The 26,916-nt window shown below is 40.0% G+C and overlaps 1 protein-coding gene across 6 annotated transcripts in view; it reads left to right on the top strand.

The window, feature by feature from the left end:
* The window catches only part of LOC105093180 (contactin-4), an 813,469-nt gene that overhangs the window by 578,962 nt on the left and 207,591 nt on the right, over positions 1-26,916 (top strand). For all 6 annotated transcript variants that reach the window (XM_031470760.2, XM_031470759.2, XM_064496304.1 and 3 more), the window contains one exon: positions 23,786-23,881. In XM_031470760.2, coding sequence (XP_031326620.2) covers positions 23,786-23,881 — 96 coding nt within the window. The remainder of the gene's footprint in view (positions 1-23,785; positions 23,882-26,916) is intronic.

Genomic DNA, 26,916 nt, shown 5'->3' with positions numbered 1-26,916 from the left:
GGATTTATCCAGGGCCTTCGGTGGTGGCAGAGTGAGTTTGAGATTCAGCAGAGACCTGTCTACCTTCCAGGACCTTCCAGGAAAGCAGTTCAGAGGATAACCAGCGATGTCTTGCCAGCCATTAACTTCTACATTTTCTTGACTTCCTTCTATTCCAAAAGGAAAAAAAAAAAAAAAGTCTTATCTTTGATGCAAACTCTATGCATGAAATGAATGCTTGATGAGCATCAACATCCTCCACCACCAATTTGCAAAAGTTCCAGGTATTATTACCTTTGTTTAATTATAAAATTCAGATGAGGTTGGATTTAGTTGCTTATTTAGCATCCGTCTTCCCTGCTAGACCGTAAGCTCCACGTCACCAGAGTGACCACAGTCGGTGTCCTAAACATACTACGTGTTGAACAACAAAGGGAGAAAAGGAAGACCAAGGGTTGAGCCCAAACAGACTCCCTGTTCCAACAAGGATGAGTCATCTGACTTCTCTGAGATTAGTGTTACAAGTTTTGTGACCCAGCTGGCAGGAGTTATACAAATGGTGGTGAGGGTGTTGTTATTTATTATGACAATTTTCACTGTTTAGTTCAGAAACAACTTTCTACAAGATGAGGGGACTGATCTTGTGCAGACCTCGTGAATCTTCCCCCGAGTTCACATAGAAGAGTGCCAACTTGGTGTGTTCATTTCCTGAAGCCGTCGTAACAAACACATCATCACAGATTCAGTGGCTTGAAAGGACAGAAATGTGTTCTCTCGCAGTTCTGGAGCCAAGATGTCCAAAACATGGAGAGAATCTCGGGCAGCTCTGGGGAGGACCTGTTCTTGCGTCTTTCAGCTCCCGTGGCTGCCCTGTGGTTTCTGTGCTTGTGTCCGCATCGAGCCTCAGTCCTCACATCTCCTCTGGGTGCCTCTCCCATCTCCCTCAGCCTCTCTCCTATTCAAGACACTCATCATTTGATTTAGGTCCTGCCCAGGTAAGCCAGGATAATCCTCTCATATGGGAATCAATAATTTTATTGGTGAAGGCCTTTTTTCCAAATAGTCACATTCAGATTCTGGGGCTTTGGACGTGAACGTATCCTGTATCTGGAGCCATCGCTCAGCCCAGTGTGTCTGGTCTCCGTAAATGTAGGTGGTCCCTCTGCTCTCCCAGGATGGATCCTAATTGGACATTTTGTTCTTTCTCTTTATTGAAGTGTAATCCATTTACAATGTTAGTTTCATGTGTACAGCAGAGCAATTGAGTTATACATATACGCGCGCACGTGTGTGTGTGTGTGTGTATATAAATACCCATATATATTTCAGATTCTTTTCCGTTACAGCTCACTAAAAGAAATTGAATATAGTTTCCTGTGCTGTACCGTAGGTCCTTGTTGTGTACCTATTTTATTTATAGTAATGTATATCTCCTAATCATTTCCTCCCCCACTAATTGGACATTTTTTGCAATTAGAAGTATCAGACCACTTGACTCTAAGAGTAAAACTTTCTATTCCACCACAACTTTGGTGATAACGGCTCTATATAATCTATATTTCAGAGATGGATCATGTAAAGATCCAGAAACCTCCTGGCTTAAAAGAAGTAACATTAATTTGCTTGAATATTAATATTGCTTTTAGTTTTGAATGAGATGGTTTTAAAGTATCTAAAACTAATTGATACATGCATCTTTTAGTTTGCAGCTGAATATGTACTAATTCTGGCTGTGAACTTCCTGAGCAAAAATGCTAGTGAGCCGACTGAAGTGACAAATGCATTCGGATTTTGATTAGCATCATTCAGCTACATGTGGAAGTCCTTCACCAAGAATCAGCTACAGAAACCGGTCCGCTAAGAGACACCTGTCACAGCCAATTCCATTGACTTAGCACTCACTTCTAATATTAAAGAGTGTTTTGCTTTAACTCAGGATCTTCCACGCCCAGAGAGAGAGAGAGCCTTAGTTTAGGTTCTTAGTTTTCAAATGGCTGTAATAACAGTAAATCCCACAAAATTAATGCAGAGGTATATATAGGGTTGTATGTATATACTGTGCATTTTTAGAACATAGATTCTGAAATGCCAATTTTCATGGAAGCCTTGCCCTGGTGAATCAAGATTTGCAAAGCAGAGAGTAGCTTTCATAAAGGATAGGGACATCTCTGTCACACCACTGATGACCTGAGACATGTAACCTCCTCGGGGAAAGTATTACTGTTTTCATTACGGTTGCCAAGGAGCAGCAAGTGCAGCTGCTGAATTACTTCCACCTTACGGGCAGTGAAATGACGAAAACTACCCTTGTCTAAAATACTGTAAACAGGAGGCCAGAGTTCAAACGAAAACAACTTCACAATTAGTTTAGTCCTACACGGAAATAGGTTTCCTGGTTGGAAACAGAGTTCGTGCATTTCACTCTCAATTCCTGTCACACTTCTGCTTGTTTCCTCGTCAGTTTTTAAGAAGGTTGGTTAATCATCGCATCTGTTCAGCAAGCCCATTCATTTCTCTTATTAACCTTGGGAGTCTTGTCAGATGAGGTCCACGAGCAAGTGGGAAGTCCCGGCTAGTACTCTTCGTGTCGTGGCAGTTTCTCCCTCTTTAGCTTGTTCCTGGGACAGTTTGGTTTCTTTCCATCTTTAAAAAAAAGGGATTTGGGGCTTTACTCCGGGATTTGGGGCCCTTGATTATTGGTGATGACCTTCATGAAGCATGACATGCTGCAGGTGTAACCAAAGATAGTTTCAGTTATTGAGAACCTAAATGATTTTTTTAAATTTATTTTTTATCGAAGTTTACAATGTTGTGTCAACTTCTGGTGTACAGCACAGTGTTTCAGTCATACATATACATACATATATTCCTTCATATTCTTTTTCACTCTAGGTTACTACAAGATACTGAATGTAATTCCCTGTGCCATACAGTAGAGACTTGCTTATGAGTTGGCAATTCTTGGTTCTTTTCCTTCCCCAGGAAAGCCACCGTTCAAACATCATATACATTATTCTTCGGCAATTTCTACTGTAATTAGTGTCATTGTTCCATAGACAATTGCATTGTATTGCAGAGAACCTAAATGATTTTCTTTTCAGTTCTTGATCACTGCTATTACAGGGACTTTTTAAGAGTATTATTTCTTATGCACAAATCCCAGGAATGACTTATTTGTCTCAAATGTCAAATTGCCAGACCTTTGTAATAACCTTGTTTGCGGCTACCAGTACAGCATTGCCTCATTCCCTGCTGCGCAGGAAAAATTACAAGGAAAAAAGGTAACCCTTTCTTGCCTTGATCACAGTTACTAAGTAGACTGTAAAGAGAGAACACCAAAGTCATGAGCTCCAGGTTCTGGGAAGTCGAAAGGACTCATGTCACATTCAAGTGACCTACTCCTGGGCATGAGTCTTGAAGAATCAATGACTCATATTCACAGCAGAGAAAAATGACCAACTACTGCCTCCCACCTTTCTGGGAGGTTATGACTTGTGGGAAACACCAAATCCCAGGGTGCAGTGCCACACATCCCGTTGCTGTGAATGTAAGGCACAAAGTTCACAGCATAGGAAAATTCAGCATGTTTCAAATCCACCATGTCTTTCAGGGACATTTTCCCATCCATTCACGTCTTTTAAATAGTTTGGAACAAATAATGAAAAACATGTGCCATGTTTTACAGATTCTGGTCCTAGAAGTTGATTATATCATCAAAGAAATATTTCACCCTCTGCAAATAAAGTCTGGTACTCGGTCCACATGTGAAAAAAACAGTAGCGTGAGGCTCCGCGGTAGCAGCTCTCAATGTGTGTTTAGGGGGACACCGATTCTAGGAGAGATCGGCAGTGAATAGTTCCTAGCTTTGTCTTCTGCCGGACTTCTGAGAGTCATTGATGCTGTCATGTGCGTTGTGTATCCCCAGGAAGGAGATACAGGGAAATAGTGAATCCCAAACTCCTTTGATGGTAAATCCCCTTTCTGTTCATCGAAAAATGATTGTTCTCAGAAACAATTTTGCAGCATTAGCACTGTACATCATGGAATGGAAGGGCAGTGAAAATGTCAACGTGGGTTCAAATCCCAGCTCTGTGACAAACAGCGTACTTGAGGCAAATCACTTGACAGCTCTCGGCTTTAGCTTCCTTTGGGAGTGGAAGTAGATGATCTCTTTGAGTCCTTTGAAAACTTGGAATGCTGTGATTCTCTGCCCAAGGTTAAGTAGGTTCCTGTAATCCACATTTCATTCTGCAAGTTTGATTTTGTTCTTCTGGTTTCGGAAAGGCTTTTCAAATCCACTGTAAATATTTAAATGATTAACCTGAAAAGGGTTGATATTTTGAGAGTATCATAGTCACAGACAAATAATCCAAATTAGGCAGGTTAGATATAAAAAATTGGAGCCAGCAGGTTGACACTCTGATCTCCCAATAAAGAACTAGAATGGATTTGGGCATGCCACAAGGTTTTGGGGACAGTGAGGGAAGTGTGAAGGACTCAGACCTTTTCCTGCTGGCATTAGTTCAATCATCATCCCCCTCTCTGTCCGGAGTCTGGTGCAAAGTGGCATCACATATGTCCTCTGTTTTCCCTTCCTCGTCTGTCATCCGCTTTCTTTTTCTCCAAAGAGCATGAAGAGGAACTTTTATAACTGGGGTTTGGTAGGATCTCAGTGCCTTTCTTTCCCACAACTCAGCACCCACGGAGGAGGGGACCCTCTATACTATATTCTGTTAAATAGGTACAAAACATCTCATTTTACTCCTAACAATCTTAGAGGAATAGAAGGATATCTTTTTTTTTTTTCTTTGAAGGATATCTTTTGGTTCAAGTTTGTTCTGTATCCAAAAAGGTGTACGTGATCAATGCAAAAATTAATCAGATTTGTGTAAAATTCGATTGGAGGCAAAGGAATCCTTTTATTACACCTGAGTTTTACGTGTTCATTACTGCAGGAAATTTAGACACGCTCTCAGACTTTTCAAAATTACTTTTCTTATCCTTTCATTAATCACGGAAACAGCTGGAGGGAAGACCAGGATGTTTTGTTCTCACTATAGAATTGTTGTTTAGTGCTTTCTTGACACTTAAAACGCAGGAAGTTAAGTTTGTGTCTGTTTTCTTCTTCTAGATTAAATCCAAGTGCATCTCAGTTTCATTATGTGCTTGGTTTCAGACCAAAAATAGGGACTTGAACAACCGACGTCATAACGTGAACAATCTGAACTCGGTAGTTTTTACCTTCCTTCATCACTGTAGTTCTTACTAAAATGGAATTATTGAGAGACGTCTCTTTGAATATTACATCTGAAAGTTTTCAAGAAACCAAAATGTGGAAAGTTCAAGAACTCATCAGTATGGCTGACATGAACTTGAGTTTTCTTAAAGCCAATCAAGTAGAATCTTTTGGCATCCCTTAATCTAAAAATACCACTTGATTAAATTCACTTTTCAATATCCTTTTTAATTCCATAGTATGGTTTTTAACGTGCCCTTATTTCTCTGAGAAAAAAAAAATGGAAATGAAAAGCTGGAATCTAAAAATAAAATCCATGCTTAATACACAAGCTAAATATACCCCCAAGTTTTCTCATTGCTACATTAATTCAATGAAATCTAATTTAAGCTAGTGCCAGTGTTCTGAATAAAGATGAACCAGTATTACCAGTTCGCATTGTGTTCCAGCTTCTTTCTTTAAGACTTATCAGAAGAAATGTTAATTGCTTAAGTCCTTACATAAGATCGTGTGTTCTTTAAAGTTCTCTGGAAGAGATTAAACAGAGGATGGTAGTAACTTTGCATTTATTTTTAGCTCCATCCTATTCTGTAGGTAGACCCCTCCCCCCACGTGTTCATCCTGACTTCAGACCATTCTTTAAGAGGTAACTTTCCAACATCCTGGTAACTATCATGTTGTTTACCACGTCACCCCCACTGCATATTCAAATTCCTACTCTTATCTCTTATTGCTCATGATTTCCCAAACTGGTGAACGCAGGTTTGTAGGATGTTAATAAAGATGCCTCCAAAGGGTGCAGGGCTCAAATTAGTTTAGGAAATAATGAATTAAGTCAAGTCAAGCAAATCCCTTTACTGTGGACTTTTTCTGCATTATGAATGGGAAGCCTCTAAGAGAACAATACAGATTTTTAACTTTTGCAACTAACCATAAAACAATTTTAAAGCATCTCTATTTAATTAGATTACTCAGTGGAAAACAACATACAGTTCCAGGGTGTTCACAAGTGTCTGCCCTATGACCCTTGCCTACCTTTTTTGCATCATGTTTCTTATTTTTGTGCAGACCCCTAGCTGGTGCGGTGACCACAGTGCATATTTTTAATGCGTCTTGATCTTTGTGCAGGCTGTCCCATACCCTGGCATTTTCTTTCTCTTTCTTTCTCCTCTTGAAAGCTTAATTTTTTTTCGAGGTCAAGACTGAATGTTATGTACTATGTTGTTATTTTTTTCCTGCAGAATAATAATTTGCTTTCTCCTTTGTTATCCCTTAGCATTTTGTTCACACGTCTGCTTAAGTTCTTGCCATTGTCTGTCTTGAATCAGGTAATTGTCCACATTTCCCTACGAGATGAGGGACTCTTCAGGGGCAGTGGCTTTATTTTAATTTATCTTTACATCTATCATTCCTTAGATATACTCCGCCAGGCATGTAATAGGTAATCATTCTGGTTGAACAGAATTGAGTTGAATAGCCAAGTCATTCTTTTCTGACACCTGCAGTGTTTCCACTTCCAGTCAGAATAGGAGCCTAGGACCTTCCAGGGGTCCACAAGGCCCCACATGGTCGCCCACCCCACAGCCTGCATACACCCCTGACTCCACCTCTAAACTACTTTCTCCCTCATTCATTCCACTCCAGCTGAATTGGCTTCCTGATGTCCCTCAGACATGCTCACTATCCTCTCTTGGAGAGTCTTTTCTTCTACCTGGAGTGATTTCCCCCAAATACTCACATCCTTCAGGTCTTTGCTGTAATGTCATCATTTACTTGCTCAGCCTCACCCTGGGCCCATTATTGTCAATTACATCTTTTCTCCATCCTCCCAGTTCTCCCAACCCCTCTTACCCTGTTCTGGTTTTTGTCTTCTTTCTCCCCCTACTTCACTACCTTCCAACGTACTCTGTAATTTAACATCTCTCGTGCTTATTATCATCATGCCTCACCTGGCTAGTTGTAAATTCCATGAGGGCAGGGATATTTGTCTGGTGTCTTCATTGCTGTGTCCCTAGAGCAGGGACTGGTGTCTGTGAGGCACTGCATACACATAGGTTACAAGAATAGAGCAAATGAACGTGGTTTCCATCCCATTTTCTAGGATAGCAAATTTGTGCTGTTTGTCACAGTATGTTCATATAGAATTTAGTGAGACCAGGGGAGTTTTTGTTAGCTTTCATTATTGAAAAATTGTTCTCTGCACTTCAGCTCACTCAAGCTGTGAAGGCAGTAAAACACTGCACCAATTAAAATATTCCAATTAACACTAATCAGGAAGAGCAACATTAATACCACAGCTGAACCGGATTGCTGAATCTTTGTAGCCTCGCACGTCACTCTGGGCACAGTATGTCAATTTCTTAAGCTAGTTGTTGTACCCTCTAATGAATTTTGGTAAAATGATGAAGACTTCCTTGAGGGAAGGAAAATAGGGGATTAAATGAGTGGGTCTTTATTTTAAAATACCAGGATCCTACTCTTTAGTCCAGCATAACACTGCTTTCATCATCATCACAGGTAAGAAGAATGTTTCATGGCATGTCCACTCCCATCAGAACACCGTGATAGTTTTTTGGAGCCTAAGAAATGTGAGCTGTCGTTCCTGTCCTCAAGGAGCCTGCAGTCTCCACTGAAAGTGTTTTGGGTTCTAGTCTTGGATCATATACTTATATTTTCCAGCTTTATTGAGGTACAATTGACATATAACATCTTGTAAGTTTAAAGTGTACAACATGTTGATATGATACACTTGCATATTGCAAAATGATTGCCACCATATGGTTGGCTGACACCCCCGTCACATCAGTAACATCATATAATTACATTCATTTCTTGTGGTGAGAACAGTTAAGATTTCTCTTACAAAATTTCAAGAATATTATATAGTACTGTTAGCTATTGTCACCATACCGTACGTTAGACCCTCAGAACTTAGTCACCTGATAACTGGAAGTTTGTACTCCTTGACCCACATTTCCCCATTTCCCCCACCTCCCAGCCCCTGGTAAACACCATTCTTACTCCCTGTTTCTATGAATTTGGGTTTTTTTAGATTCCACGTGTAAGTGAAATTATGTAGTATTTGTCTTTCTCTGTCTGACCTATTTCACTTAGCATAATGCTCCAAGTTCTAGGCATGTTGTCATAAATGTCAGGATTTCCTTTTTTCTCATGACTGAATAACATTCTATGTAAATAGACGTATATATCTCATGTCTATCCATTCAGCTGTTGACAGTCAGTAAATGAACACAGGGATCTCAGAGATACCTGCACTCCCATGTCCATTGCGGAATTTGTCACAATAGCCAAGATATAGAAGCAGCTGTATCATTTATTTGAGGTTTAACTTTGAGCAGCTCTCTTAACTTTTCTGAATTTCAAATGTCTTCTCCTGTTCAATGCAGTTAATACTTTTGCCATCCTTGTCTACTTTACAGAGACGTTTTCATGATCAGATGAGTTAGTATGAGTAAAAATGTTGGTGTTTTTTTTAAGGTGTTACAAATAAGCACGGTACAAATTCACAGGGACAGAAAGTAGAATGGCAGTTGCCAGAGGCTAGTATGGGAGGAGGAAGTAGGCAGTTTTGTTTAATGAGTGTAGAGTTTCAGTTTTACAAGACAAAAAGAGTTCTGAAGATGGATGCTGGTGGTGGTTGCACAACCTTATGAATGTGCTTAATACCGCTGTACTATATGTTTAAAAATACTTAAGAAGGGGAATTTTATGTATATTTTACTGAGATTAAAAAAAAATTTGAAGGAAAAAATATGCACATCCTAAGCCCACGTTGAAGGACTGCGTTCATTTGGATATGTGAGTTCAGGTGCCTTTGATCATTAGGCGGCCCCAAACTCGAGACAGCTCAACAAAAATAAAGTGGTTTTATTTTGTTTCAGATACTACAAGACTATGAGGAAATGTATCATCATTGGTCTAGTTGCTGCTACTTTTATTATTACTATGACATCTAATAGTTTTAATGTTATTATCATCATTGCTAAATTATTGCTATTATTATTACCATCATTGTCGTCGTCTTCATAATTATATTTTACCTGAAACATGGCCTAAGAGAGTAAAATTTCCGGCATCACCCATTGCTAATTTAAGATACTAAGTATTGAACTGTTACATTTATCAAGTGCGCACAAAGTATCTGGCCCAGAACTTGATGTCAAGGATGCATGGATGATCTGTGAAATGTATCGGTTACCCCCAAGTCAGTCCTCCCAGCGCCCTCGTGGTCCTGGGTGGACATGTGCCGAACAGCACAGTATTTGAGTCACCTACACACACTTTCTCTGCTGAGGTTGCACAAGGTGATTTTCTGCCTTCTTGTTTCAGCTCTCCTACTATAAAGAGTGTCCATTTTGCAAATCCATTTAGTGCCATGGGTTTTTTTTTTTTCCTTTTCATTTTTGTGCTCTTTGTTGGTAATTTTGCTATTTAAAGTAGCCCAGAGTGTAGTACTTTAGAGCTGTCTCGTGTTCCTAAGCACAAGAAGACTGTGCTGTGCCTTTCAAAGAAAATATGTGTGTTAGATAAGTTTCATTCAGGCACCCGTTATAGTGCTCTTGGCTGTGAGTTAATGTTAATGAACTGACATTATATATTCATAAGGTGTATTTAAGAATAAACACACATAAAACAAAGTTATGTATTGATCAGTTGATGGAAATGTTGTGACCAGAGACTCGCAGAACCCTAGCCCCATATTCCCCCTGGGTATTCACTCATTTAGGGTTTGCAGCAATTTCCTAGAACACAGCTAGTACCAGTGATGAAAACTGATTGGAGACCCCTGCTAGTATGGTGCCGTGGTTGAATGCAGGGACTCAAATGAAAACAACAAAGCGTTAATGCTGTTAGAAAAAAATACCAGAGAAAATCCTTATGATTTGGGGATAAGGAACAGTTTATTAAGTATGAAACTAAGAATGTTAGCCATAAAGAAAAAATGGATGCATTCAGAGAACTTTCATTTATCCAAAAATACTGAAGAGTGGAGAACAGAGTCATCTTCAGGAGAAGATAATTGTAAACCTATAACTGATAACCAGAGGGTCCCAAATATACAAAGAACTCTGGGGAATCAGTAAGCATAAGAGAAAAATCTACTAGATGACTGGGTAAATAACATGAACTGGCATTTTGAGAATGATGAAATGTGAATGGCCCATAAACATGAAAAAAAAAAAAAACGACTTTATTAGTAACTGAAGAAATGTGTATTAGAAGTAACGGATTGCCATTTCACGCACTATGCTGACCCAAAGTAAAATACTCAGTGTTTCTGAGGAAGAGTGGGACTTCTCATGCAGGCTGACAAGATGAGCACTTGTCCCAACCACTTTAGAGAACGCATTGTATAAATCTCTCATGAACTAGTAAAGCTAAGCTTCTCTTCTCCTAGGTGTATATTCTCTAGACCAGAGACACTCTGGAAAATATTCCGGGGAAACTTGCCTTCATAGCAGTTTAGTTTGTAATCGCAAATAAGCAGAAAAAAAGAACTAACTGTAGACAGTGGAAAGGATATATATATACTGTGGTCAGTTCCTACAAAGAAGTATTAAACCACAATGAAAATGGGTGCACCACAGCTCCCTCATCAAGGTGGCCTCTCAAAGGAATGATGGTAAACAAATAGCCAGTCTCAGAGGAACACGGAGTACAGTTCCATTTTCAAGACTAAGCATGGATTGTTTAGGAATATATGTATGTATATGAGAAAACTGTAAGAAGAAAGGCAGAATGATGAAATAATCAGCAGTGGGGGTTGCAATAGCAGAGGAGTATGCAGAGGTCTTCAAAGTCACTGGCCGTGTTCCACCCGTAAATATGGGCGTGAGAGTCACAGGTGTTCGTTTTTTGTTCTATAAACTCTCCATATTCATTATGCATTTACTTCTTATGGGCTTAATATGCCACACAAGAAAAAATTCAAAATGAAGGAAAGCATCAGGATGTCTGGAACCAGACAGCCTGGGTTAGAATGCAGGCTGGCATTATTATTTACTACCCATGTGAACCTGGGACAAACTATTTCACTGTCTCTGCCTCCATTTCCTCATAGAATACATAAGAGGGAATACAGTCATACCAATTTCACGGGATTGTTGAGAGGATTAAATGAGTTAATACCTGAAAAGTGCTTAAAATAGTGCCTGGTACATAGGAAGCACTCCATAGGTCTTAATGGTAAACGTTCTCGTTATTACTGCAACCCAGAGCCACCTCTGAATGAGTACTAAACTTCCAGCTGAGCAAGAAGGATGTGAGCATTGCATCATCACTTAAGTCCCAGGATGCCTCAGCGGCTCCCTGTAAAACCTTCACTACCTCCCCCAACTGCACGCACGCACTTTAGAGACGTTTTTAAATGTCGCTATCACTTGCTGTGCTGTAGTATCTCCAATCTATGCTGCATCTACATGTAGCATAACTATAGATTCATCTACAAACTTTAAAGAAGTCTGTGAAAAGCCAAGTGCCACAATGAGGCTGAAGGGTGTAAAGTTGCTGTGCAGTTTCTTGCTACAGAATAACAATGGGGATTGCACTGGCATCTTCTGAAAACTCTAGCGTTAAAGTTTTCAGGCAGAGGCACACACAGAGACATGGAAAATGACCTCAGGGGTGACACTGTTAAGATGGAAAGATGGTGGGTCAGTGCTCGAAAGATGAGGCCAAAGCTAGATATGAGCTTATCTCCTGTGAAAGCCAGAACACCGGTAGTCTCAATGGCTGACTGAGTCTAGGTTTGACGGGTTTGACTAACCAACCTGAACACACTTGATGCTATGGTTCTCTGAAGAATCCAGTCACTCCTCGGAGTAGAGTAAGGCAGTGTCTTACACCGTCTGCAGGAGGGAAAGCGGGGAGAATGAGCAGGACTGAGAAAGAGATGGAGAGGAAACAGCTTATGGATGCTGATCTAGATTAAAACCAAGATCCAAGATCTGTACACCTGGTTCCATCATCTGTGCAAATGAATTGCTGAATGGATGAATTGTGCCAGCAAAAAGTACTTCCTGGTTGAGGGGGCGGTATAGCTCAGTGGTAGAGCGCATGCTTAGCACTACAACTCTGTAGCATTGACTACTCCCTTTGTACCTTGCAATAGAGTTATTTCTGTGCCTGTCTAACCTAACTTGTAAACTTCTTTGAGGTCCGGAACCATGTTTGTTTACCATAATATTCTCTACAGCATCCACTGCACGTGGTACCTTAAATTGTATTGATGGAAGAAGGAAAGAAGTGAAGGTAAGGGAGGGCGTTCAGACTGAAGAAAGGATGGTCTATGGACTGAATGTTTGTGTCCCTCTCCTGCCAAATTTGTATGTTGTAATTCTAACCCTCCTTCCAAAGTGTTGATATAAGAAATTGTTTCTTGGGCTTTTGGCTAAGATCAAGTGCAAAGTGATGGTACGAGGAGGTGGAGCCTTTGGGAGGTAATTGGGTCATTTGGGTGGTGCCCTCATGCATGGATCAGTGCCCTTGTAAGAAGAGACACAGGGGGAGCTTCCTCTCTCCCCTGTGAGGACACAGTGAGAAGATGGCCATCTGCAAACCAGGAAGCAGTTCCTCACCAGACACCAGATCTGCCAGGACCTTGATCTTGGAATCTTTGGTCTTCAGGACTGTGAGAAATAAATGCCTGTTGTTGAAGGCACCCCATCTACGGCATATCTGCTATCACAGCCCCAACAGACTAAGACAGACAGTGAGATCTTCCCACCTCTGAAATTTCTCTGGCTCTATAGGATTTCTGAAGCAGAAAATAGTAACTGTGTCTAAAGCAGAGCATAAATTATCACACTACTGGTTTGGTAATTGTCTTCCCGTAGGACATCAGTGGAGAGTCAGTCTGCCTGCTCAGTCGTTGCTCCTGTTTCTTCAGTTATCTAGAGTTTGTTTTTGCCAAGCACTCTTAAGCTTTTTGATGGAAGATGAAAATACTTATTTATTAGTTTCCTCAGGTGCTACCTGAACTGAGATGACTTCAACTTCAGTTATAAATAAGAAAGTACAGAATTCAGTCAGCACTGCTGCGTTGCTTGGCACTGCTCTGTGCCCTTCTGTGCCGTCTCAGTGGGGGCCGAGAGCTGAGTTGGCAGAGGAAGAGTGATTTATTCCTCCACGTTCGGAGGTAGAATGGGAGGTAACAAGATTCCACTTGTATATTATCTTCCTCTTTTACAGGTTCCGTGCCAACGTTTCCTAGTCTGTTTCCCTGACTTGTTTTTGGTAGCACTTAGCACCATCAAAGACACTACGTGTGGTTTATTTATTCTGTTAATGGTCCTTTCACCCACTTTAATCTCTTTGAGAAGAGAGATTTTTTTGTTTGTTTGTTTTATTTTTTTTTAATAATGTAACCTCAGTGCCTAAAACAGCGACTGGCATATAATAATAGGTGGTCATCGGAGGCATATTACAGATATTGAATGAATCTGTATTGGTTCTTACGGTCTATTTAAAAGCAAGGGGCTTGAGTGATGACATTTCCAAAAATTGGCAGGTTTACCGCACTGCAGTCTTATCCCCAAAACAGTGAAACAGCCCCCACAGCAGAGTCTAAATAGATGAGGAATAAACACATATCTTGCATGTATATTTGATGATTGTTTTATTTTCAAAGCTGTAATTTAAAAAGATAAAAATATATGGTTGGAGTTTCCGAAGCAACTTAAATTCAACATAAATAACAGCTGCTCTTCATCTGGGAATTTCATCTCTGCACAGAACATTTTTATGCCCTTAATTTTTTTTTTAAACCAGTATTCAGCTTATTCAGCATCCAGTATCCCAAGAAATGTTTTTCTATTCAGAGAATGGGTCAGGAAAAGAGAAAAGAAATAGTCCTCTCTAAGCCAGTGATTAAACAAACCTGATACTTCCAACAGCTTTGATTTCCCCAAAATAGCTGTATGCCAAGCATGTCCAATTTCTTAGGAGCAATGGATTTAAGCATGACTGGCATTTTTCCTTATGAGTCACCATCCCTGTTTTATTAGTTCAGAAATCCGAGACTGAGTACGTAGTGAGGATCTTCTATTTGCTTTTAAAGCAAAACTTTTCTGCAGAGCATGGATTGTCAGGAAATAACTGATAAATTTCGCTTTTCCCTTTAACTTGTATAATCAGAGTAATTTCCTCCCAAGCTTCTTGGGGAAAATGCCCACTTTTCTGGATAGAAATAAGAGACAGTTTAACTATAGGAGCATCTGCCTAGTTTTACTCATGAGCAGGAAGTGAGAAACAGGCCCTCTTCCTTCGGCGACTGCTTCCACTGCAGTAAAGTGTTAGGCAGATTCCGCAGGGATCTCATTGCTCAGGCTTGTACCCCTGAAAGATTCACAAAAGAAAAGAAGCAGAGTGAGAAAGTTTGAGATGAAGCGGTTTCCCTTCCCTTTAAAGCAGTGTTTTTCATGACCAATTGTATGGCTGGTGGATTGATGGTCTTTGGTTTTTATCATGATCTGTGACCTGTATGTCTCCACTTGGTCATTCATTCCCAAGGTTTTTCCTATAGTTTAGTGACTTCATGATGGTCTCTTGACAGGGGACCTTTCAGCATTTCTTCAGAGAATATTTACACTAATGTTACTTGAATGTATCTGATTTGCCCTCTGGGGTGGCCCGTTTAGGAAGAAGACTGGTACAGTGAATTACAACTTGCTAATTTGAATTTTCAGAGGGAGAGAGAAAAGGCTATGAAGTGAAAGTTCAAACATGAAGAATCATGTTTCTTTCTGTCAAAACTGTGATGATCCGAAGTCTATCAAGTTACAGAATTCTCACACTCGGTGAGGAACAGATAATTGTATGATTTAGTGCTGACGAGCTGATAACAGCCCTGGTCACAAATAGCAACAGGCCCATGCAATTTGCATGATGTCGTTTCATGTTTCCATCAGCTCAAGTGCTCCCTGGGGCAGGTGTCAGTGGGTGAGAGGCTGTTTCTTTTGCCAAGCAGTGAATTTGTTTCATGTGCTGATTGCATTCCAGTCTTAGTGCATCTCGAAACTTTCTTTTTAAGGCTCAGTGCCCTTGATTAGAGACCTTTTCTTAAAGTTAACCTTTTAGAGTGTCCCTGGCCATTGAACACACAAAGGTCCTTGGTCACCAAGATGGAAGACAGTGTGCCATGTGGACGAATACAGGAAAGTACACCCTGCTCCAGCAAGTCTCTCCAGCCACCGTCTCAGTGTATTGAACAGGAGGGAGAATATTGCTCAGCAAGTACTGATGGGACACCTAATATGCATCAGATGTGTTTTGGGTAGTGTGCTAGAGAGCCGGAGAGAGACTGAGATGATGCCTGCCTCCACTGAGCTTTCATTGGGGGAGGGGGTGTGGAAGAGGGACAGTAAACCAAATAGCACATACATGAACAAAGTGATGGCAGGTGCTGGTGATAATCACTGTGGGAGACTTGGTATAGAGGTGATGTGATGGAGAGTAACAGAAGCCAGGTGGCGGGCTAGTCCAGATAAAACCCTCAGGGAGGTCTCCTCAGAGAAGGTGACCTTTGAGTCCAGTCCTGGGGAACGAGCATGCTGAGGGCGAAAGAGCATCTGAAAGGCAGCAGCAAGTTCAAAGGTCCTGAAACAGGGCGAGCATTCAGGTGTTTGAAGAACAGAAAGCAAAACATGGTTGTCACAGTGTAAGCACACAGCAGGGATGAAACTAGGGGTCTGGGCAGGGACCAGATTCCAAAGGGCCATGGAAGAGCACAGTGAAGAGTCTGTGTTTTATTCTAAAATTTACGAGGCCAGATGTTTTGTTTTGTTTTTTTCTGAAGCCTTTGTTTCTGTTAGTGTAGCGTAACTAGGAAACCAAAGATAGAGGATGCAGCTGCCTAACCGTTAACACTCCTGAGTCAGGATGATATGCGAAAAGAGATGAGCTCCCGTAGAGAAAAATGCTGGTAATGGCAGCTTGCGTTTTAGGGCCCCTGTCTCCCAAGGGGAATGACAGGATTTATGATGCTGTATCGCACTAATCATGGCAGCCTCCTGAGTCCAACAGGGGCAGATTTTTATGGAACACACAGGGAAGCGCAGACATTTTAAATTGGGTTGTTCTCCGGCTTCTTAAATGGCATGAAGTTCTAGATAAAACAGATAGTGTCAAAGAAATGAGGAAAGAGAAAAAAACTAAAAGAAGAAATAAAAATAGCTATCAGGAAAGTCATACACTGACAGAGAAAAGGGCAGCAGAGCAACCTTTATTTTCTTGTAGAGTCAGGAAAATAATAGCAGAGGGGTGAAAAAGTGTGAGTCTCAAGTAGTCAGTCTGATAATCGAGAGGTGTCATTTCATTCCTGTTACTTAATTCAGTATAGAAGAGAGACTAAATATAGGGACTTCTGGGTCCAAGAAGACCTGGGGTCTAATCCACATTCTTTCTTATACTAGGACTGTGATCTGGGATGTTGATTTTTTTTTCTTTCTATAAAATGGGATTAGTAATAATTCTTACCTCACAGAGTTGTCTGCATTTAATGAATGAATTCATGGAAAGCGAGAAACTGTGTTCTTTATGTAAGCTAGTTGAAACGGGTCTTATATTTTCCTCAAAGAATTAATATTTGCCAAAGTGATTACATTCCTAAAGCAAACCCACAGAAGCCTCCTTAACGTGTAACATTGATTATGCTATTTTAAGTTTTTGCCTAGGTATTATTACTGGGGAAAAAATGATATAGTAATATGGTACAGAAGAGAAAGAGGAGGGTAACCTCTTTTGCTAAATGCAGACTTGCTGATCCCAGACACATTTGTCTTTGGCAGTCTCTGCACCCCTTTTCTCATCCCCCCTTTTTTTTCCCTTTTCAACTTTTCTGCCAAAAATAAAATTAAAAAGAAGAGCAAGGGAGAAACTGGTATTATTTATAGATAGTTTTGTTGGTATGTAACTATTTCAGTAAGAAACACCTGTGAAGAAACAGCAGCTTTAAGAGTATTTTTAAGTCACTAATCCTTTCTTGAGCTGTCTCAGTCCTACTGTACCATCCCCATCACTTCATAGATTACCTTTCATTTTTTTTTAGTTAATCAAAATATACATTCAAAGAATCTATACTGCTCTTATTTGTTTAAGAGGAAGCAATCTTACTGAATTCACTCTTCACTGTAAGTGACTAAGAACAGGGTAATGCATTTGCAGCCATTTATGGTTTGAAAATGGCATTTCTACAATTCCAAACTAATCCCTAAATTATAGACTTTCATTGGATATGACTGATGGGGGTGAGAAAAAAAAATTCAGATGTTTGGAGGGAAAGCATTTTGAGGGTCAGATCAGCACCTGGGAGAGATCTCAAGCGTTCTTCCTTTTTTACTTTGAAACACCTGCCCTAAGGATTTTCATCGTGGTGTCTGTAGCAGTAGCATTAGGCTGTGAAGGAGCACGGTCCTGAGCCATTTCTATGAGTCAGTCATTTGTAAGTTGAGTGTACATCAACTTTGGAGTATTGCTAAGGCCCTTTGTTATCTATACAAAGATATCCAGGAAAGAGATTCACTTTTCTTTTCAATGTCACACCACTAGCTAGAATCAGATTTGGGTCCCTTACTTTAAACTGCCAACAAATTGGGGTATTTAATGTCAGATCTTTAGCATATCCATAGGTCTTTGTTTCGTTTTACTTAGTCGTTGGAGAGAGAAAGTGGTTTTGCTCCACCAATACCCAAAGTGAAAAAGGAACTCAAAAAGTATTTGCTGAAGGTGGGCTAAACAAATCGAAAAATTAACAATGTAAGGAAAAACAAGATACTGACAAACATCTATCAATATTTTATATGTGTATATACTTTTTTTCAAGTTCCATTTATATCCATTCTATTTTCGTCTGGTATGCAGTGTAAACTTCTAAAACTTTAAGCTTGGGTAAATTTATATAATCAGTAAATAATATGATGTTTCCTCTTTTATTTCTGTTTTAAAATAATATACTTTGTATCCTTTATAAAAGATACACAAACATCAGTTTTTACTGTTTTATGAAAAGGGTGTTTCCCACCTTGACATTAAAAAGGAACAAAAGCTCTCTCAAAACATATCATCATAGGAAGTTCTTAAGGAAAATTATCTGAATTCAGTATATATGTGTGCATCTTAATTGTTAAGTCACACAGAGAGTACAGGCCATGCATTGGAGAGGAAAAGGTATCTGGCTCACTTCAGCACCCATCTAGACGTGAAAACACAATGAAGACCAGCAAAAGAAGATACGTGTTTTAAGTCTTATCAACATATTTTGCCACAATGGGATAGATCTGACTAACTCTAGTGTTAGTTTATCTGGTGGAAATTTGGAATCACTAGCTTTCCCCCAGTGAGCCACTTTCTGTAGCCTTTCCTTTGATGCTCAGAAATGATCATGATAGTGCTAACATTTATAGACTTCTGACTTTGGGCCAGTCATTGTGTTAAGTGCTTTACATTCATGGTCTTAATCTTCAAAGAGCCCCGTGAGTTAGGAATTACTGTCCTGATATTGGAGATGAAGAGACTGGGTTTCACAAGAGATTAAGAAACTCTACCCAAGTCATACAGCTGGAGAGTGAGAGTGCCGAGTTTGCCAGCACCTTCTGACATCAGCCAGTGTGTTAAACCATTCATGCAATTCTCCCTCTAGCTGTATCTTCTCTCACAGGAAAACCCAGTCACCCCTGCCATTCTCACTAATGGCTTCTTCCTTCTTCCCGTGGAAAGAATGTCAAAAATGTGGCTTTGCAACTCATAAGGTTTTGTAAAGTTAGACTTAATTTCAGTAGGAGTCTCTAGAATCCAAGAAACCATGCAAATGTACATGCACATATGCACCCAAAGAGCAAACGGCCGAGTCAAGACAATTTCAAATATGCTGCATGATAATTGGTTTTTAAAGTTATGACCCCTGCAAATACCTCTTTTTGAAAAAAAAATGAATGGTGCAGTCATCGTTACGGAAATTACATTTATAACAAATATATCACTTGACCATTTTTCCAAGCTGATATTGATTTTTTTTTTCTATTGATTGCTTCTTTCTAAATTGGAGGAAGCCATAACAAAGGCAACTGGTACTGACAATTTCTTATTCTGAGGACACCCTGTGAGAATGAATAGAATACAGGTCTACCCAAGTCGGGGAAATAAGTGAATTAGTATTTCTTTCTTACTTCTAGTAAATAGTACATGCATTTAAAAAATATGTGCATAACTTACGTGGTTAGGGTGTCACTTTTCCTCTTTCCTTTTCTCCTGCCCCTCTGTGGATTCTTGACAAACTGTGATGTGTGTTATTATCCCATTAACCTTTCCTGGCCATTTTAAAACTAAACTTACGCTCTTCTCTGGATGGTCCCACTCAGAGTGTGAATGGTTTCAGCTCTTCCTGTTTGTGTGTGTTGTGGATAGTTCCTTCATGATGCCCTAAAAAAGTTACTCCTTACTTACTGTTGTTACATCTCAAAAATTATCTTTTCCCCTCTGTTGTGTTTTCCCTAAACCACATCCAGCTATTTTTCTTGTAAGCTACCTCTTGCCTCTTCTAAACATTTAATAACTTTCCAGACAGAAAATATATGGAGGTGTTCTCCCCCCCCACTCTCTGATTTACTTGGTGGTCTGAATTCCCAATGTTTTCATATATTAAGGCATTTTTATTATTTATCACATATTGCAGCTTTAAGACATTTATACACTTTCACTCCTCAAGGGATTTGGCTGCTAAATCACTTCCTCTGTGCCCTCAATGAGCTACCCATTCCAAGTACTATAGCATATTTTTTTAAAATCGCACATAAAAATAAAGTGCTAATATTACATTCTACGGTAGAATAGAGGACACTCTTTACACTGGAAAATATGATATGAAAAAACATCTGCCACAAAATTGTGCAATTTTTTAAGTACATGATTTCTGAGGGAAAAATGTATGTACAATACTGATGAATGAAAACACCAGAAAAGATGCCTGCTCATTTTTTAAAAGTCTGAATCACATGGCAATGAACCATATACAAAGCTGGAAGGGCTAGCTGGTTTGAGAACTCACAGGACATGTATATTAACTCCCTGTCATCCATGTACATCATTTGTTCTGCCATGTCTGTAGGACCTGGCTGCACAGAGCTAAAGGAAATACAACCCACCTCTCATTGTTCAGCTACCTTCCTAGCAAGGCAGAAATCCTGCTTTTTAATAGAGTTGTTTATGATTGTTTTCTCCTTGATCAACTTCATCGTTTGCACCTTATGTCTAAAAATCCCCCCATCAGGTGCTCACCCACACAGAAAAGCAAAGAAATAGGAAATTTGGAATCAAATGTACCAACTCATCACATTGTACATTGAAATGTGGATTTTCTTAGAGCTTAAAATTCATTCAAATAAACTGTTTTGTTCTTTTTTTTTTTTTTTTGTCTCTAGGATGTTGAGTAACTAGTTTGAAGCCAGTATTTTTTTCCACATGGCTTCACTAAATCAGCGGGGAAGTGTTAGATTCTGGTGCTTGAGAGCAGTGGCTTTGGAGAGAGACAGAAGAGTTTGTATTCTTCTGACCACTTCCTTTGTGAGTGGAGAAGGTGCTGAACTTCTCTGAGCATCAGTTGTATCTCCTGCAAATTGGGAGTTAAGACTATAAGGGGGTTAAGTGGTATCTGAATGAAAAGCTCTTAGCACATGACGTGACCTCAATGCATTTTGCAAATAGATACTCCTACGGCTATTGGTGTTACAGTCATAGGGACAAAGCATGATCCGTAATGTATCCCAGCTGTCTCATAATGCCTGTTGCTACTGGTCATTACCCAATACAAATCTTTGGAGGTAAAAATGACCCTAATAAAACAATATATATGGCAGTATTTCTGGGAAAGGCCTGGCCACGAGTGTGCAAGTCTCAAAAAAAAAAAAAAAAAAAATTCATTCATACACATAGCTTTTTAATTTGGAATTATCATGCTTCTTGCAATTAAGACCTGGATGGATAGTCATATCTCAAAAGACCAGTAGAGGACCTGCCATCTTTTCTTAAACACGTCTGTAAATATTGTGGCCTTTGAGTAGCCTCTTCAGCTCTGTGTAGAGTGTGTTGCTCTTCGAAACCCTTTCTTAAATGGAATGATTGAGATATGATTTGCCACTGGATTACAGCCTTCCTCAGTGGGCAAAACAAACATACATTAAGCACCAAACTTGTAGTGTGAAAGGCTTTGTGCTTTTCAACTATTATCTCATTTAATCTTTCCCCATAATTCTTACTTTAAAACAAAGTACATTTGTTCTCGTGTTCTTTATGAGAAAATGAAGCCTAGCCCCAGGTCAACAACACAACTAATACATGGCAGAGATGATTTTCAGACTCAGCTTTGCCCAAATGCAATCTTTCTGTTTACTGTGTAGGTCGGGTCTGCCACTTGGAGTCTATTTCAATTAACTGCTAAGGATCCTGTCTAAATATTTTCTCAACTACCAGATGAACGTGATTTTTTTTTTTTTTCTAACTGACCAAATCCTATATAACTGCCTGGATTCAAAAACTAAAAAGAAAGAAACAGGAATCCAGCTTTTTTAAGCTCAATAAGGACAATAAGAAAAAGAAAATCATTGTGTATATTCTCATTTTCGTTCCCATTTCTTAACGCTCTCTCTCTAGTCAGAACCATGGTGAATTTTGCTGAGATAAGACTTGATCTCCATTATCTATCATCTCTTCATTTTTCATGCAACTCTGGAGATTGGATGAGATGTCCGTATAAAACAGATGGCTTATTCTAAGAACTTATATGCAGAAATGACAATTTCAAATGATTCAGTGCCACTTTTGGGGATAATGGTTTACAATATTAATGCCATAATGAAGTTTTCCAGCTCTCTGGTTTCATTGACTTTGAAGGCTTCTATAAGCCATTTCCTTAAAGAGAAGAAAAAAATCGTGTCCTAGACTCACCTGGTGCTCATTGAATAAAAGGAAGTTTATTACATCAGAGTTGTAATTAAACTGTAGTCATGTTTTGTACTGAGTACATGCATGTCACACCTTGGCTTCAACAGTCTTCTGGTTCCTGTGATCAGGTGTTATCTGTCAGTACTGCCCACTAAACTCTTGAGTCCCTGCTGTGTTCTCACAATATTTGTATCCTGAGCTGGAAATGAAAATTGTTATAAATAATTGATAAAAACAGTAACATATGTGCTTAACAGTTGCCTAATTCCAGAAAAAAAGCTGATAATCGAGACATGGATGTGTATAAATTTCTGTAACGTTGGATCCTTCCCTAAAACCAAGTCTGAGTGTGGAAATCTTCCACTTGGTAACTGCAGGAAGGCTGCCAGCTCCATCACTAGCTCTATCACTCACTGATGTTGTAGCCTTTAACACAGTTTATAGTGCCTCTCTTTTCTAGTCTGTGACATGGGGAAATTAATGGTACTTAACTCATATAATCATTGTTAGGATCGCTTGAGATAATCATCATAAAAATTCTTACCAATATGGCCAGCATGGACAAAATAGTCAGTAAACATTACTGAACTTTGATGTCCACAGCTACAGGGCTTACAACCCTCCAGAACATACTTGGCTTAGAATAATCCTCACATCCAATAAGAGGTTATTACATCAAGTGTTGTAGACAACAAAAAAGTGAAATGGCACTTAAACAGTCCCTGGTGAGAGGATTTACACTTGGAAGGATGAAAGAAAAATGATTTTTTTGAATGATAATATGTCTGCCACTTAATTAGATATATTTCTTGCATTCACTCATTTTTGTTGGTAACTGTATTTCCTGATTCTAACTGTGATCTTTGGGTTCGTAAGGTCTTATCTTTCTAACCAGATTTGACCTCCTTGAGAAAGAACTTTCTTCCAAATAGAAACTTAGACAGTACCTTATAAATATTTAAAAAGACACAAGAACTTTAAGATAATTATGGATATGTGTGTATATATGTCTGTTTATACATTGTATACAGTGTGTGTGTGTGTATGTGTGTTTGTAGAGAGAGTCTTATTCTAGGTATATATAGAGATACCATACAACTGCATACAATGGAATGGTTTGTGAACAGAACTATCAGAAAACATGAACTTACATCCTGATAATGATATTTAATTACAGAGAGAAGTTGGGGAGGTCACTTAACATCAGTAAACCTCAGTTTCTCCATCTAGACCTGTGCTGTCCAACAAAACTTTCTGCAGGGGTGTAAACATTCTGTCTGCTGGCCCGTGTGGGAACCAAGAGCTACATTTGGCTCATGAGCACTTAAAATACAGCTGATGTGACAGAGGAACCGATTTATACATTTTATTTGATTTTAACTATTTTTCATCTAAATAGGCACATGTGGCAGGTGGCTACCTTACAGTATAGACATAGAGTCAAGAAGGATAGTCCAATAGCCCAGGAAAAGAGGCTGAAGTTGAATTTCCCTGGTTTGGGAACTAGAGAGGCTGTTTTTTTGACAGAACACCATTCTATTTTGAAATAGTGTTACTCTCCCATAATGTCTTAGGACTTTACATTTTAAACCCCTTTTCCTTTATTTCTCCCAACAGATCTTGAGAATTTTAAAACAAGAATGAGGAGCACTGTGTCTGTCCGCCAAGGTCAGGGGATGGTCCTGCTGTGCGGCCCGCCAGCCCATTCTGGAGGTAACTATGGATTGCAGTGCTGACGTGTGCACACTTCACTGCCTGCTGTTTTTCTTGCTGACTCTTCTCCTTCTTGGCACCAGCTAGGGGGATAGTGTCATTTGTAGAGAGTCCCAAAGTCCCTCCGTGTCAAGGAATCATCGTTGTCCGTGCCTCCCATAATTAGGCTAGGAAAATATCAGGTTGTGCAAATGTCCCATCCCACTGCGGTCTCCCTGGCGCAGGGGAAGGATGCCCGAGTCCATCAGAATCAGAATCCCGTTGCTTGGTAAAGCCACGTAGGTAAAACCACCAGTACTTCTTCCATCTTGATTCTTTTAAAAGATGGCCTTGCTTCATTTCATCTCACTGTTGGTCTGTGAAGGGATCAGACCCAGAACCCAAGCCCCTTGACCACAGAACCCAAGATGACTTTGTGAGAATGCATAGTGACCGCATCCCTTAGGAGTGTGTTTGAGTGCAAGGACCTGAAAACCCAGCTCACTCGGGCTTCAGCAGACTTGGGTTTGTGTGGATCTCACACACAAGACTTCCAAAGGTTTGTAGCGTAAAGCGGGCCCCACTTCTTGGGACGTCATCCAGAACTCAAGCTCTTTCTCTGTTCCTTCTCTGAAGTCCTGAACAGAGGGCATGCCTCAGGCTCCGAGTGCGCAGTGCAGAGAGGCAGGAATGGGGCGAGACCAGCACAAATGTCAGAAGTCATGTCAAGGTGCCTTTGTAGAATGCAAGGTTGGCTTTGCTCGAGGACTTTTACCTACTTTTCATTAATCACCCCAGTGGCAAAAGAGACTGAAAACCCAAGTATTTTATACAGATACATGATGGCCCTAAAAAATTTGTGATTTTGTTAATAAGGCAGAATGTGGAGAGAAGCTGTGCGGGCAACTTGCAGTGTCTGCGGGAAGGATTAATGACGACAGAAAGGCAAATCTGACGGTGTGCACAGAGCTCAGTAGGGCGGAGGTTTAGTCGTTAGTGACATTTACTAGGGTTCCACTACACTTTGTGATAAGATTGATAAACTCCGTTTGTGCTCATTCTGGCTAAAGTTTAATTTGATATTTGCCATCCTAGTTATTACCTTCATTTTCTATTTGCCTTTACATGCGATTAAAAGAGGAAATATTTTAAACTGAGAATTGGAAACACCATTTTCTTTTTGTCCTATCTCCAAACGTTTTAACTTTTCCTTCTCACCCAGTGCCCCAGCTAACATTTTCAGCAGGAAAAAACAGTTAGCAAAATAGCTAAAAGGCTTGCGTTTCAATGATGATGAATTTAAAAGCAGGAAGGAGAAGTCAGGAGCCCTCCAAGTCTGGATGGAAGATGTGTAATTGTTAGGGCTTTTGGGTTTTGACAGCTGCCAAAGAATCCAGATGAGATTTCAAGAGTTTGTGTTCTGAGCAATGGATTTATTCTTTAGGACTTCATTTCTACCTCCAAGTTAGCATCAGAAGCATTAAGTTTGGAGTCCAGGACAAGAGTCCCGGCTCTGTTTCAAATCATTATTCGCTGTTGGGCAAATGGGTTCAAATTTCGTATGTCACAGTTTACTTCTCTATAAAGTGAAGAGATTAAAGGAAATCTCTCCAGCCCCTTTTAGATCTATCATTACGTAATAATAACTTAATAAAGACCACATGTATTTATCAAGTAGGTTTGCATTATTGAAGTCCTGTCCCTTATAGGAGGAAATCAATTAACTGGACATATACTTCAGTTAAAGTGAAGTTCACTCAGTTGAACCCTTCTCTTCTTAGCGTGAACTCTGATCAAAATAAGAATGGCAGATTTTGCTAATTTCTTCTGCAGTCTGCCTTCACAGCGTTAAGCTTTCATAACATGGCAGCAACTCTGAAAATTAATCTTGGAGCATATTGAGGAAAAAAAACAAACCACTCCTCCCAGGTATAACGATATCTCTGGGAAAGGCAAAACAGATAAAGTGCTGCTGGGCTGCTGCACCGTCAGGTACCTGAGACCCTTCCCCTTCCCACTGAGAAATACGTTAAAAATTTCTGTAGACAACCACTGAAACATGCTCGTCTCTAGCTGGCAGCAGTCAGCAGCTCTGAAATCCAGCTCCTTGAGTTGTGCTGACATTCCTGACAGTCTTGACGGGGAAAGACAGGGAAATAAATATTCTCATTATGGGCTCTATTAGAAACCGTGTGCTCAGTAATCCTGTGCACAAGGCAGGCAAGGCAAGAAATTTACAAGGAAACAACAAGGTGGGTCTTGAAGGTTGTCAGAGCGCTGTCTCAGACATCCGGCCTTTTAGGGCAGTGGAGTCAATGACTATCCCATGAAACTCCCCCGATGACTCCAGCCCTTCCAGTGCAAACTGTCCTCTCATTGCTGTGATTCTCTCACTGCTTCTCCGGGCTGTGATGCCCTTAAAGCTGGCAGAATCACCAAGAGACGCTGGACATACCGAGCGTTTTAAACCCAGCATATGGTAGCCCAGTTTCTATTGTAACAGATCATGCAGAGGGAAGAAAATGAGTCAGCCTTTTATGGTGTCAGCGGGATACTGAGTAATGGCATGAAATCCATTGTAAGGGATGCTGCACATCTGAATTCAAAAGCTGTGCAGTGTCAGACCTTCTTAGGGTAATGCAGAAACGAGCAGCAATTAATCTATTTTAAAAAGCATTTCAGTCAGCAGGTATTTCCAGGGCTCTACCAATCACTTTGTGTCGCATCTTTGTCACCTCTTGGTTCATAGATGCAAACGCAGATGTGGTGTCATTGCATAGATTGTACTCTTAAATCTTGACACCAACACCAAACAGTAGAAATCACCATGGATGATGGGGCTCTGGTTGCCTCTGATGCTTCTTCCCATTAGAAACAGAGTTTGTGGAGATCCAGATCCTTCACCCTGCTGTCCATCCTCTCCAGGGTCATTTGGCAGCCGGACTTCCTGGTCTTTAACCAAGCACTCATTAAATAGGACTAGAAGTGAGGTACTCTGAGATTCTTCCTCTGAGTGTGCTGAAATTGCCAGCTTACTCACCTGTGAAATCCTCATG

The sequence above is a fragment of the Camelus dromedarius genome, chromosome 17 (genome assembly GCF_036321535.1).
Source record: "Camelus dromedarius isolate mCamDro1 chromosome 17, mCamDro1.pat, whole genome shotgun sequence".
NCBI lineage: Eukaryota > Metazoa > Chordata > Mammalia > Artiodactyla > Camelidae > Camelus > Camelus dromedarius.
The sequence above is the reverse complement of the archived record's forward strand: the minus strand, read 5'-3'. Positions and strand labels throughout refer to the sequence as shown.